General features: G+C 34.8%; 1 protein-coding gene across 18 annotated transcripts in view; it reads left to right on the top strand.

Moving 5' to 3' along the window:
* LOC143236017 (eukaryotic translation initiation factor 4E-binding protein Mextli-like) overlaps positions 1-12258 on the top strand; it is a 37456-nt gene that overhangs the window by 6134 nt on the left and 19064 nt on the right. For 13 of the 18 annotated variants that reach the window (XR_013019422.1, XM_076474226.1, XM_076474213.1 and 10 more), the window contains exons 3-7: positions 1122-1262; positions 1593-1759; positions 2202-2374; positions 2680-2741; positions 10706-10777. Coding sequence is in view for 17 of the 18 variants with exons in the window: in XM_076474226.1 (XP_076330341.1) it covers positions 1122-1262; positions 1593-1759; positions 2202-2374; positions 2680-2741; positions 10706-10777 (615 nt within the window). In the remaining variant the exon portion in view is untranslated. The remainder of the gene's footprint in view (positions 1-1121; positions 1263-1592; positions 1760-2201; positions 2375-2679; positions 2742-10705; positions 10778-12258) is intronic. The other 5 variants (XM_076474214.1, XM_076474221.1, XM_076474224.1 and 2 more) reach the window with 2 other exon arrangements.

The raw sequence follows: 12258 nt of genomic DNA, 5'->3' as shown, positions 1-12258 counted from the left end.
TCAACTTATTACCTCAGGATCAAATTAAGTTTTGACATGCTTATTCAAGATACTTTAAAATTAATAATTAAATATCTAACCAGAATATGCACACCCTTGAAACCATGAAAAGTTGTGGAAAATGAGGTTCAAAAATTTTAGTGCTAAACATCCTGAAGAAATGGCTGTTTTTAAGACATGGTGCTATATAAGTCATAAAATATTAGCTTTAACCCATTAAATAATTGGCTCAATCAACAAAGACTTTGTTATTTGGATTTGTGTGTGAATTAGGACTGTTAGTTTCTGCTGATGGACATGTTTGGAAAAAGTAAATGGTAGGAAAATGCAATTTTAATGCCACATGGCAGGATTTGAGACACCTGGAAAATTAATATAATGAATGCTGGAAAAAAAAAGTCTTAATTTATTTTTAAGGCTGTGAACCCTACATTTTTATTTTATATTACTTTCTTTTATAGTAAAATAATTTTTAGGTTTTAAGTTTTTAAAAAAATTAACAAATATAAATGTTATTTATGGTTGTTAAAAATACCTTGTTTTTATCATAATAAAATTGCTTAGACTTGTTTTAATATGTCTGAGTATTTTATCATGCATATCTCAATAATATCTGAATTGATCATGAGGCTTTGTTGCCAGTAAATGATGGATGTGTACTCATATGCACAAAGAAATATTGATAATGTATTTAAGTAACTACTGATAGATCACAAACTAAGTATAATGGTAAAATTAAAGAACAAAATGTTGATATTACAATCATAATTACAGATAAGCACCAATGTAAAGAAGTCATTGAATTATAACTTTTTGTTTTAACTGAATTTATTTTTACAATGTTAAAACTATGAAATGCTTCCTTTTATATGTGAATAGAAAATTTTTCATTCAATCTGTAAATTTGAAAACTCTTAAGTTTTTGCTTGTACAAATTCTGGTTAAAATCACAATTATGGACATTTTGTAGTGGGTCAAAGTTTATGGCAAACCATTTTTTGTATTTTGATGTCTATAAATATTAAAGAATATTATTTCTCAATGGATGAGCAACTGTTCTTCATTTCTATTAAAAACAAATTAACAAAGATGTAACAAGATTTTTAATGATGGTCTTACAGTTGATGATGTGATTCAAGATCTTGAAGCTTTGCATATATCAGTTAACAACAGCAACCTTGATGATTCCATATTATCAAAGATCATAAGAGTTTGTCATCAACTGAAGAGTAAAGGGTTACAACTAGAAACAAATTACAGAGGTAGATGACATTTAACTTGTGTACTTAATTTATTAAACTTTCAAAGCAAATAGATTTAATCTTAGAGTAAAGTGCTACTAATATATAGTAGTAATCAAAGTTTGCATTTATTATCTAAGCAGTTTACCTTTAATTTTAGAGGGAATTTGTAATTACTAACAGTGGCTTATAAACATACTCATTTTCTTTTTTTTTCTTTAGTACAAGTTGCATAAACATTTTTACATTTTATTTGTGTGTCGGAGAAGTAGACTTAATCTGTAATACTAATTACAAAAAAACTCTGGAAATGTTCACAGATATTTGGATTTATATTTTGTAATTTTTCAGAACAACTAGACCGCTACTTTCTAACATTAAGGAATGCATCGAGGGATGAACGTTTAAATGAACTTTGTCGTATGCACTTGCTTGAGGTCATCGAATTGAGGGCTATGATGTGGAAGACAAATAGCAATTTCAACAGTTACTATAAACAAAAGATTACTGAAGTTGAGGTAAAGATACAAAATCATCCACATTCAGATAATGACTAATAATCTCCCATCTTTAAGTAACATAAACATCAACTCTTTCATATTCACTTAACAAAAACAGAAAAAGCATATTTTAAAATCTTCAGAATGGATGGATGTAGTCATTAAAGTATTTTGGATGAACTACGTTCATCTTCCTGTTAATTCTATGGCAGTAGTTGAAGATGAGAAAATTAGAATTTGCTTATAAAAGTATTATTAATAATAATAAAAGTTCAAATACTGATTTACCCTTTTGCAGTTAATCTTTATATGTGCAATCTAATGATGTTTTTATCAAGCCAGTGGGACTCCTATGGTAAGTACAGTGCAATAACATAATAAAATGTCTGATTTACTTAAGAACTAAGTTAAAAAATAAATTGCATGAAATAACTAATGTTTTTTTGTTTCCAATTATCAGACTGTGGGTTCAGCAGTATCAGCCCTAACCACTAACCAATCAGTCACTACTGCCTCTCCTAGTTACATGTCTGGACAGAATGTAGTATATGTTCCTTCTACCAAACAATCTCAGCCTTCTCTAGCACCAGGAGACGTTTTCAAGTCTTCAGGAAAATTTACTAAACCCACCAAGTTAGTTGGGAAAAATAATACGTACACATACGTTGTGTGTGTGTGTGTGTCAGTTTCTGTTCTTTTTTCTCATAGTGACATTGAGTAACAGCTTTTTCATATGTGTGTGCATGTGTACTCTTGTTAGATAAAGGTTGTATCAGATTTTTCACCTGAGGAGGTTCTGACTGAACAGTGTGTGTGTGTGTGATACATATTCTTTAAAACAGAAACTTGGAAGTTATGTATTTGTTCTGCTATTATGCTGAAACAAAGTATATTAAGTAAGTGTAATTGGAATCTATATTACATTATGTATCTTTCAGAATTCCTGGGAAGAATTACTTCAAGGATGAAATCGTTATTCGTAATTCTGATTCGGGAAAAGGTGAAAGTTTTATCTTTTCATCGTTTTATTGGTTATCATACTTTTTATAAGGATCATCTATGGCCTTTTCATTCAGAGTGAGCTCTGATTCTTTTTTTTCTCAAAATCATAGAGTGTTTTGGACTTTGTATCACTGTGTCACAAATGGAATGTTTGACTAAGTCATTGAAATACTTTCAATAATTTTAAGAAAAATTCACAAATAAGTCAATATTTTGTATATGTTACAAGTTGTCTAATTTGCTGTCAGTGGATGTAGATATCAAAAATGAACCTATATCTTCATTGGCTGAATACAAACATTGTATGTATTACTCCATGCTGTGATAACATACTCACCAAAGCTCTTTAACCCTTTCCAGTCAATATCTTGTAGTTTTACAGAGGTAAAGTAATAACATCATATTGTTTTCCTACATTCTTTTCAAATTTTTATTTTATAAATGTGTAACTTTATCTTTGTTTTGATTTGAAAAACAAAGCACACTGTTTACAACTGTTAGCAGACAATAAAAAAGGTTTTTCTTTTAGTTTAACCAAATTATGAACAAACTAATTTTTATTTTTTAAATTATTAATAAGAAGGTTTCATTAAATCATTTAGTAACTTTTAACTAAATGTACACAGGGTTGGTTCATTTGACAGAATATTAGTATAATTCCAAGTGTAGAACATATTGTATATAAAATACGACAGCCTTATTAATATGTATACGTCTGTTATACACAAATAAATCAAATTTGTTACTAAGTTATTTTTGTGCAGACATGTCTATGTTGAAATCAGTCTAATTGTTGTCCATTATATAGTTTGGATGTGCATAACCTATATAATCTCTGAAATGCACATCTACTTATTTTCTGTATCTATGTATTGCTAAATCAGCAGTGTAAGGCAAAATGAATAGTTGATAGCTCTGGCTTGAATTTTATAAAACATCGAATAGCACTATTTAAACAATAGTGCCATGCACTTTGACCCCAACCCATACATCCATTTTGTGTGTGTGTGTATGTTTTACATTTGGTGACTTTCAATCTTTGTCTATTCAAATAGTTACTTAGACCAATATGGATGGCATAATGCAAATAAGGCCTGATGTAGTAGCCTTGTCAGTGAAACAAAACTTCATACAGTCAAGTGCAAAATGACGTCCCATCAGTGTGGATTCTTGTACATGGTGAGGGGACCTCCCAGGGAAGGTTCTGTTCTTTCAGGTTACCTCCTTTGGGATCTAAACATCCACTCACATGTTTACCGTGCATGGCGACCCATGAAGGGGAGGAGAGGATCCTGGTGGTTGAGGGGTCCAACTATAACACACCACTTTGCCCTTGAATTCTTGTAGACGGGCAACCTTTGGGTGGCCCCCCTTGGGTCAATCGGCTGGTCCACTTGGGCTAGAGTCAACCAAGTACCAGTGTTGGAAGTTCTCAACGAGTGTTGTGGACATTGTGTCTGATGCTGGTGTTTGGGTATAGTGCTCACAAAACCCTGGCATTGCTGCAGTGTTCTTGCTTGAGATTGTAGTGCGTCCCCTTGTAGGGCTCCACGGTGGGTGGGGTCAGTGGGCACCGAAATTTTTCTTTTTTACTATGGATCCTCCTAATAAAAATCTAAATAAAATAATGAAAAAAAAAACAGGTAAATGACCAGGTTTTGAAAACTCTGATCAGCAATCTTCAATGTCTGTACCACCAGTTGTACCTCATTTTCTCATCCTACATTCTCTTTCAGAAAAACTTTTAGGGCAAATGTCCACCTTTTATTCAGAAGGGACTGGAGGGACTTGCTGGCTCTCCAAAGTCAGTAAAGAAGCTCTGATCTGGAGATATATTGCTTGAAACATCCACATTCCAACAAGTGAACTCCTCGTGAATTCAAAGGTAATTGGGGATGTACCTATTGAGGTTACCCCTCATGCTACCTTGAATTCATCATGAGGAGTTATTGTTGAGAGGGATTTGAAGAACATCCCTGAGTTAGAGATTCTCACTGTTTTCTCCACTCAAGGAGTTTCTGCAGTGAGGTGCATCTCCACTTGCAAAGATGGAGTTACACTGCTGAAAAGTATCCTCGTTTTGACATTTACACCACCACGTACACCTGCCACCATCAAGGCAGGTTATCTTAATTACAAGGTACGGCCATACATTCCAAACCCTCTCCAATGTTTTAAATGTCAGAGGTTTGGCCACTCAAAGATGTCATGTCGTAGTTCCCTGACGTGCTCGTTGTGGTGGCAACGACCACGATGCCTACGAGTGTGACACTGACCCGCATTGTGTCAACTGCAATGGTTCTTACCCTTCCTACTTTCGTTCTTGTCCTAAATGGTTAGAGGAAAAAAGAGTTGCAGTGTTTGAAAATGACTCATAACATTAATTATCCTGGGGCTTGGAAATTGCTGTCCGCCACTTTATCTCGGACATATGCTGCTGCACTTTTTTCCACAACTACAGTGGGAGTGCAGACAGATCTCTCTCTGTGCCTCCAAATACAGGCATTTCTTCAGATACATCTTTTTCTCTCACCCCAAGATGCGAAACAATCATTCGTTCGCGTCTTCATTCACTGGAATCCTCTTTCAACAACAAAGACCTGCCCAATCGACACAGGGCAGGATCCATGGAAGTCGATAGACCTCCTCTGAATCAGGACAGTAAGGAAAAAAGACGTGGTCGTAAACAGAAGGGTTCTCCAGTCACTTTGCCTATTCGTCGTTAAAAATGTCCACCTTGATACAATGGACTTGTTGAAGTTTACGTTCTAATCTGGATGGCATCAAAACACTTATTGCTTCCTTCCATCCTGCATGTCTTTCTTTACAAGAAACATTTCTGAAACTTGCCGATACAGTCACCTTTCAGCAGTTTTCTCTGTACAGAAATCACAGGCTGTGTGATGGACAAGTACCTGGAGGGAAGGCACAGTTGGTTGATCAGCATGTGACCACCCTGTCTTTGTCGCTCAACGCACCCTTGGAAGCTGTAGCCATCTGTGTTTCCTTGGGTCATGCCATCACTGTTTGTTCTCTCTACCCTACCTGTCACCTGGACAGACCTATGATCAATTGGACCTTGATGCTTTTATTGAGCGGTTGCTGTCTCCCTTTTTAATCTTGGGGGACTTTAATGGACATCATCCCCTCTAGGGAAGTGCTGATATTGATAGGAGGGGTTGCTCCGTAGAGCATATCCTCTCTGATCACAACCTTTCTCTTTTCAATACTGGTTCTTCCACTTATTTTCATGCACCTTGTCAGTCCTTTACTGCTATTGATCTCTTGGTTTGCTCCCCTTTATTATTCTCCCATTTTTCATGGAGGGTTGATAATAATCCACTAGGCAGTGATCATTTTCCTATACTTTTGAGAGAGACTGGCCGTAGTCAATGCCACCCTACCTGCATGCCCTGGTAGAAGCTGGATCAGGCAGACTGGTGTACTTTCGCTGCTCTCGCAGAACTTGATCCTGCCATCGTGAATCAGCCATCAATAGACGACTGTGTGACAGCAGTAACTGACTGTATTGTACAAGCATCTGCTCAGTGTATTTCTAAAACCTTGACACGTTTTCCACTGTATCCTCATCTGTGGTGGAATCCTGCCTGCCACATGGCACAGAGGGCTCAAAAATGGGCCTGGGATACTTTCCACAGATATTCCACACTTTCAAACTGCATTGCTTTCCAGCAGGCCCGTGCACATGCTTGGTGGGTAAGATGTCAAAGCCAGAAGGAATCTTGGATTAAGTTCACAATTAGTATATCTTCTATCACCAGTTCTGAGGTCATATGGGACAGGGTTCGAAAGGTCAGTGGGCACTACAACTCTGCCCCCCTCTTGATCTTACTCTCTGATAGCCAAGAAGTAGCTGATGTCTGGAGTATCGCCAATACTCTAGGTGAAAGCTATTGCCAGGTATCTAGCACTTCTGCTTGTTCTTCCACATTCATAGTCATCAGGACATGGGCAGAGCATTCCCCTATTTCCTTTCGAACTGACTATCTCTTTAACTATAATTGTCCCTTTACACTAGTGGAACTGAAATGGCCCTTCATCGTTCTGGCAGTACATCTGTTGGACCTGATGATGTACACTATGACGTGCTGTTCTGTCTCTCTCCTGCTTCTCTTGATATTCTTCTCATTTGCTTTTAACCAGATCTGGCAGGAGAATGTTTTTCCTAATGCTTGGCATCAGGCTATTATCTTACCTTTCTCTAAGCCTGGGAAAGATCCCAAGATTCCTTCAAACAACCGTCCAATTGCTTTGACAAGTTATCTCTGTAAGACCTTAGAGAGGATGGTTAATGCTCGTCTTGTTTGATTCCTTGAATCAAACAACCTCCTCTTGCCCACCCAGCGTGGGTTCCAACAACAACACTCCACCACGGACCACCTAATTAGACTTGAAATGTCAATCAGAGGAGCCTTTCTCAAATGACAACATTTTGTATCAATATTCTTTGACATTTGAGAAGGCTTATGACACAACATGGAGGTATGGCATTTTGTGAGACCTCCATACATATGGGTTATGTGGCCATTTACCAATTTTTATTAAAACTGTTTTAATGGACAGGAGATTCGAAGTTCATGTGGGTTTAACACTTTCCCATTCTTTCTACAGGAACTTGGGGTCCCTCAGGGCTGTGTTTTGAGTGTCACACTTTTCAGTATAAAGATTAATGCCATCACTGAACCAACGCCCTCTCACTGTTGCAAACGGGCTCTATGTTGACGACTTTCACATCTCATGTCAGGTGTCGAACATAAGATATATTGAGTGGCAACTACAAACTGCCTTTGATCGTGTTCTGAAGTGGACCACGGCGAACGGCTTTAATTTCTCTCTCTGTAAAACCATTTGCATGCACTTTTTCCACCAACGGGGTATTCACCCTGATCTTGAACTCCGTATCGGTGAAGTTTTGCTGCCAGTGGTCCCTGAGACCAAGTTTTTGGGGCCTATCTTTGACCGTAAGCTGACCTTTATACCACACTTAAAGCAGCTGCAGGTCAAATGCACAAGAGCACTGAACACCCTCCATGTCCTCTTTACTACCAGTTGGGGAGTGGATTGATGTTTCATGTTAAAGATATATTGTACTCTTGTTCGATCAAAACTCGACTATGAATCACTGGTTTATGGCTCTGCCAGACCCTCAGCCTTAAGGATGCTGGACCCCATTCATCATCAAGGACTTCGACTCTGCACTGGGGCTTTCCACACCTCCCCAGTTCAAAGCTTATACATAGAATCTCATGAACCTTCTCTGCATCTTCGCCATTTGCAATTGTCTTTACTATATTCTTCGAAACTTCATTCCTTACCAAAGCATCCCACCTGGGGATGTGTTTTCCTTCCTCAGTGGGCCATCCCTTTTCAGAACAGATGATTTACTGTTGCTTCTTTTGGCCTTCATGTTCAGGTGCAATTGGATGAATTGTGTCTGTCCTTGGATAACATAGGAGAATCCACTGGTTAGCCCATCCCACCATGGCTTATTACAGTCCCCAAATGTGATCTTTTAAGTCATCTGAGAAAGGCATATACTCCCAATTGGAAGTACTGTCTTTTATTTACTGAAAATCTTTCGAACCATCCTTCCATTCTTATTTATAAAGATGGTTTGAAATCAAGTCACTCTGTGGGCTCTGCCATGGTTTGTTGTGGTTTGGTGGTTGTGTGCAGAATCCTCTCTTCAGCTTTTGTGTTCACTGTTGAACTGTACTCCATTTCTCTTGCCCTGGATCACATAAAAGCTAAGCAGTACTCAAACTGCACTATTTATACTGACTCCCTTTGTTCTTTACAGGCCCTGGAATCGCTTCACGTTGGCTCACACCCTGTTCTCACTGATATACAAAACCAACTGGCCCATTTCTCATTAGCATCTACTTCTATCCAGTTTTTCTGGATACCAGGCCAGTTTCTATCTTAACATTGTAGACTGGATGTCAACATTGGTTTTATGCCATTTATGTTTTTTAATTGCTGTTTTGTTTTTACCTTCATTTCCTTTTATGAATTTTACTACATATACTTTACTTTTACCATTTTACCAGACTTTTGGCAAATTATTATTACAATTTTGCTACATGTCTTTTAAAACTTTTATTACTTTACCTTTTGATAATGGCTGTAATGACACATAATCAGGACTGGAAAGGCCAACTTCATGTGACTGACAGTGCTTTTTGTACTTACCTGTTAGTATTCCTGGCAGGTTATGATCATTAACGTTATGCTACAGAAAGTCTTTTACAACTTCTCTTACTCTGGTTTCTCTCTTAACATTATAGACTAGGTGTCAACATTAGTTTTATGCTTTTTCTGTTTTTCAATGCTGTTTTGTTTTACCTTCATTTCTTTTTATGAATTTTACTATATTTATTTTTATTTTTACCTTTTTACTGGATGTTTGGCACAGACAGCCTAGTTGCTTTGTGCCATAAAACACTAAATAAACCAATCAACCAACCAAAATGACTCATATGAACTTACTTAATCTTGTTCAAAAAACTTTTCACATCATACTTGGAATGAAAAGGCATGCTTTAAGCAATCTTTAAAGACAAACTTTTGGGAATATAACTGTGTAGTGGAAGTTGTTTACTAATAGCATATCAAGCAAAGTTGTTATAACTTTGTTCAAATCAATGTATAAATCCCTGCTGAACTGACAGCTTTTGTGACTTTCACAGTTAATAAATAATGGGGAAACTATCTTTTATGATATGCTTAGATCTGTAGTCCATAACATCTTGAAGCTGAGATATATATACGGTTAAATCATATCATGACATCTTAGAATGATTTTACTAGGAGTGCTTTGGTATTATCTCAAAATCAAAATGTGGGATTTAAAAAAACATTTGTATATATACATTTAAATAACTCATTTTTGTAGAATAAATACTGATTTAAGTATTTAATTTTTGTTTAAGTGTGGAAAAACAACTGTTTGTTTTCTATAGTTTTTTTGTCCAATGATGTTATTTTTGCCCTGGAAGTTGTCTGCACATATCTAAGCAGTAGTTCAAAAGAGTTTAATCTTTATCATCATTGACTGATTACAAATTTTATGTATTACACTATGCTATGGTATTCTGATACATTGACAAAACTTTGAATACAGATGTTGTATGTATTACACCATGTGTTGTTCTAATATATCCACCAAAACTCTTAATTTAAATTTCATCATTGGCTGATTACATATTTTCTAGGTTTCACACCATACTTTGGTATTGTAGTATATCAACAGTTATTTTTAAACTACATCCAGAAAGCTTTAGCTTATTTTGAAGTATGCTTTTGGAAAAAATCTATTGACAGGTTTTATATAAAAAAAAAAAATTAATTAAATATGATAGTTTTTATATATCCACAAATGATATCACAAATATCAGTTTTCATGAACTTTTTTCATGTATTTTATTTCATCTGTCACCACCACAGTTCTAAACTTTAACTACTTACTCAAATTAAGAAAGAATCTTTATATCAATGTGATTAGTAAAAGAATCATTAAACTTTATGAACAACTAAACAATAGTAACCTTGCAAGTAACTGAAAAATTGTATAGATTAAAAGTGTAAAAAATGTAACTTTTTTAAGTGCTAGAATTTGTTAGGTTTAATGTTTGATCTAATTCTGTTGAAGAATACAATCATAAATACAATGATCAAATGTTTCAACTTAGTAAAGGATTATTACAAATGAATGTTTAGTTTTACTTTATTAGTGGTTGCTGAATAAAGCTTAAGTCTGTTTACTGTAGTTGCTCTTGAATTCTCATCAATATTTGTTTTTATTTTTTACTAGCAAATGAATTTTATAAAAGAAAAATAACACACAGTAGATTTAACCTCTTAACAACAGCCTGAAAAATTCTTACCAGTTTTACAGTCACATTTTAATTTACTTTTGTACTATTCTTGTATTTCTCCAAGTAATGGGAATCAAAGGCCGAAGGGTTCACACGATTGAGGAGATGAGCAACACTATTATCTCTTTTCAGAGAGGTGAAGTAGAGGCAGTTTTTATTGTTTTTATTTAGTTCACATGAAAATGTGTTGCATGATATAAGCAAAGATGGAATGTGATTAGTTCAGGTTTATGATGTTCTACCAGAGCTTTCACAAAAATGCATCTTTTTTTTTTCTTGCAAAAAATGTTTTGTTTAAATGGAATATTGCCATATGTTTGCCTCTATTTGATTATATAAAACATACATTTTTCTTTTCTTAGTTTCTCTGATTGATGTATCTTTTCTCATGATTCTCTTCACTTGTATGTAAGTTCATACCAACAATAGTATATATACGAGTTTGTTGAAAGGAAAAATAAGCTAAAACTAATTTGATTTATTACTTACAGCTGTGGTTCTCGATTTGTTGTTTGCATAATCCTTGTTTTGCCCATAACAAAAGAAAAAGTTCTCATATTATAGTTTTTGTAAAAGAAATGATACTACATTTGATTAAATATGTAATGCGTTATTTGAAAATTTAGATTTATTAAATCAGTGCTGCTTTTGTATAACATAGGATCAGCTTATATAAATATTTAAGAATTGAGGGGGATTCATGCACGAGGAAAAAAGATCGAGAACCACTGAACTTGGTGTACTGTTCTACTTAAACCTGAAATTGTGAGTTGATAATACAGAAATTTTCATATTGTGGTAACAACGTTGAAAAAGACAATCTGCTATACCAAGTTTTCATGTAAGACTTAATTTTCAAGTTTGATCTCTCATTTTGAAAAATGAAACTTGTAAAATATTAAACTATTATTTGTTGTTGATGAAAATTCTTTCCAGAATAAGTATTCTTTTGTTCAGTGGCCATTCCTTTTGAACTTGATTTGCACTGTAAGAATGTAAACTTTTAGTACACTTGGCACAGTACATAGAAACAACAATAAATGTATACAGCTATTCTCTATCACTTGCCTTGCTTGAGGTCTGTACAATATTGAATAATCTAAAACATGAGAAGAACAAAGTGTTTTATTTTAACTGAAACTTCTCGGTTTTCTTGTTCTCTTTTGATTTATTTTGGTGGTTTTAAGTGGCCTCCTTCTGTTCACTTTAATTTCAATATAAATCCTATTGTAACTGCATCTACAGTATTGCATTTTATTCATATATTGCACCTTCCAGCATTGCACTTTTAATTCAAACTATGATAAACATGGCTTTTGGACATTCTACCATTGTATATTGAATAGTTTAGTCCTGGAAACAGGTCTTTGATACATACATTTTAAATTTCACCAAAACTTGACACACTTTAGAAACTCGTTTTTACATGCAATTTTACCTACAAAAGGTGAACCAATAAGCATAAAAGCTGTATTTTTTAAAAATTAAAAAAAAAAAAAGATTTTTGGAAGGTAATTTTAATACTTTTTTTGTCCATTTCTCAGATGGTGTAATCAACAAAACATGTACTGATGTTAAGAGTTAAAATGCCATCAAAAGTATTCAAAGAAAATGAAA

Source organism: Tachypleus tridentatus, chromosome 13 (genome assembly GCF_004210375.1).
Source record: "Tachypleus tridentatus isolate NWPU-2018 chromosome 13, ASM421037v1, whole genome shotgun sequence".
Lineage (NCBI taxonomy): Eukaryota > Metazoa > Arthropoda > Merostomata > Xiphosura > Limulidae > Tachypleus > Tachypleus tridentatus.
The sequence above is the reverse complement of the archived record's forward strand: the minus strand, read 5'-3'. Positions and strand labels throughout refer to the sequence as shown.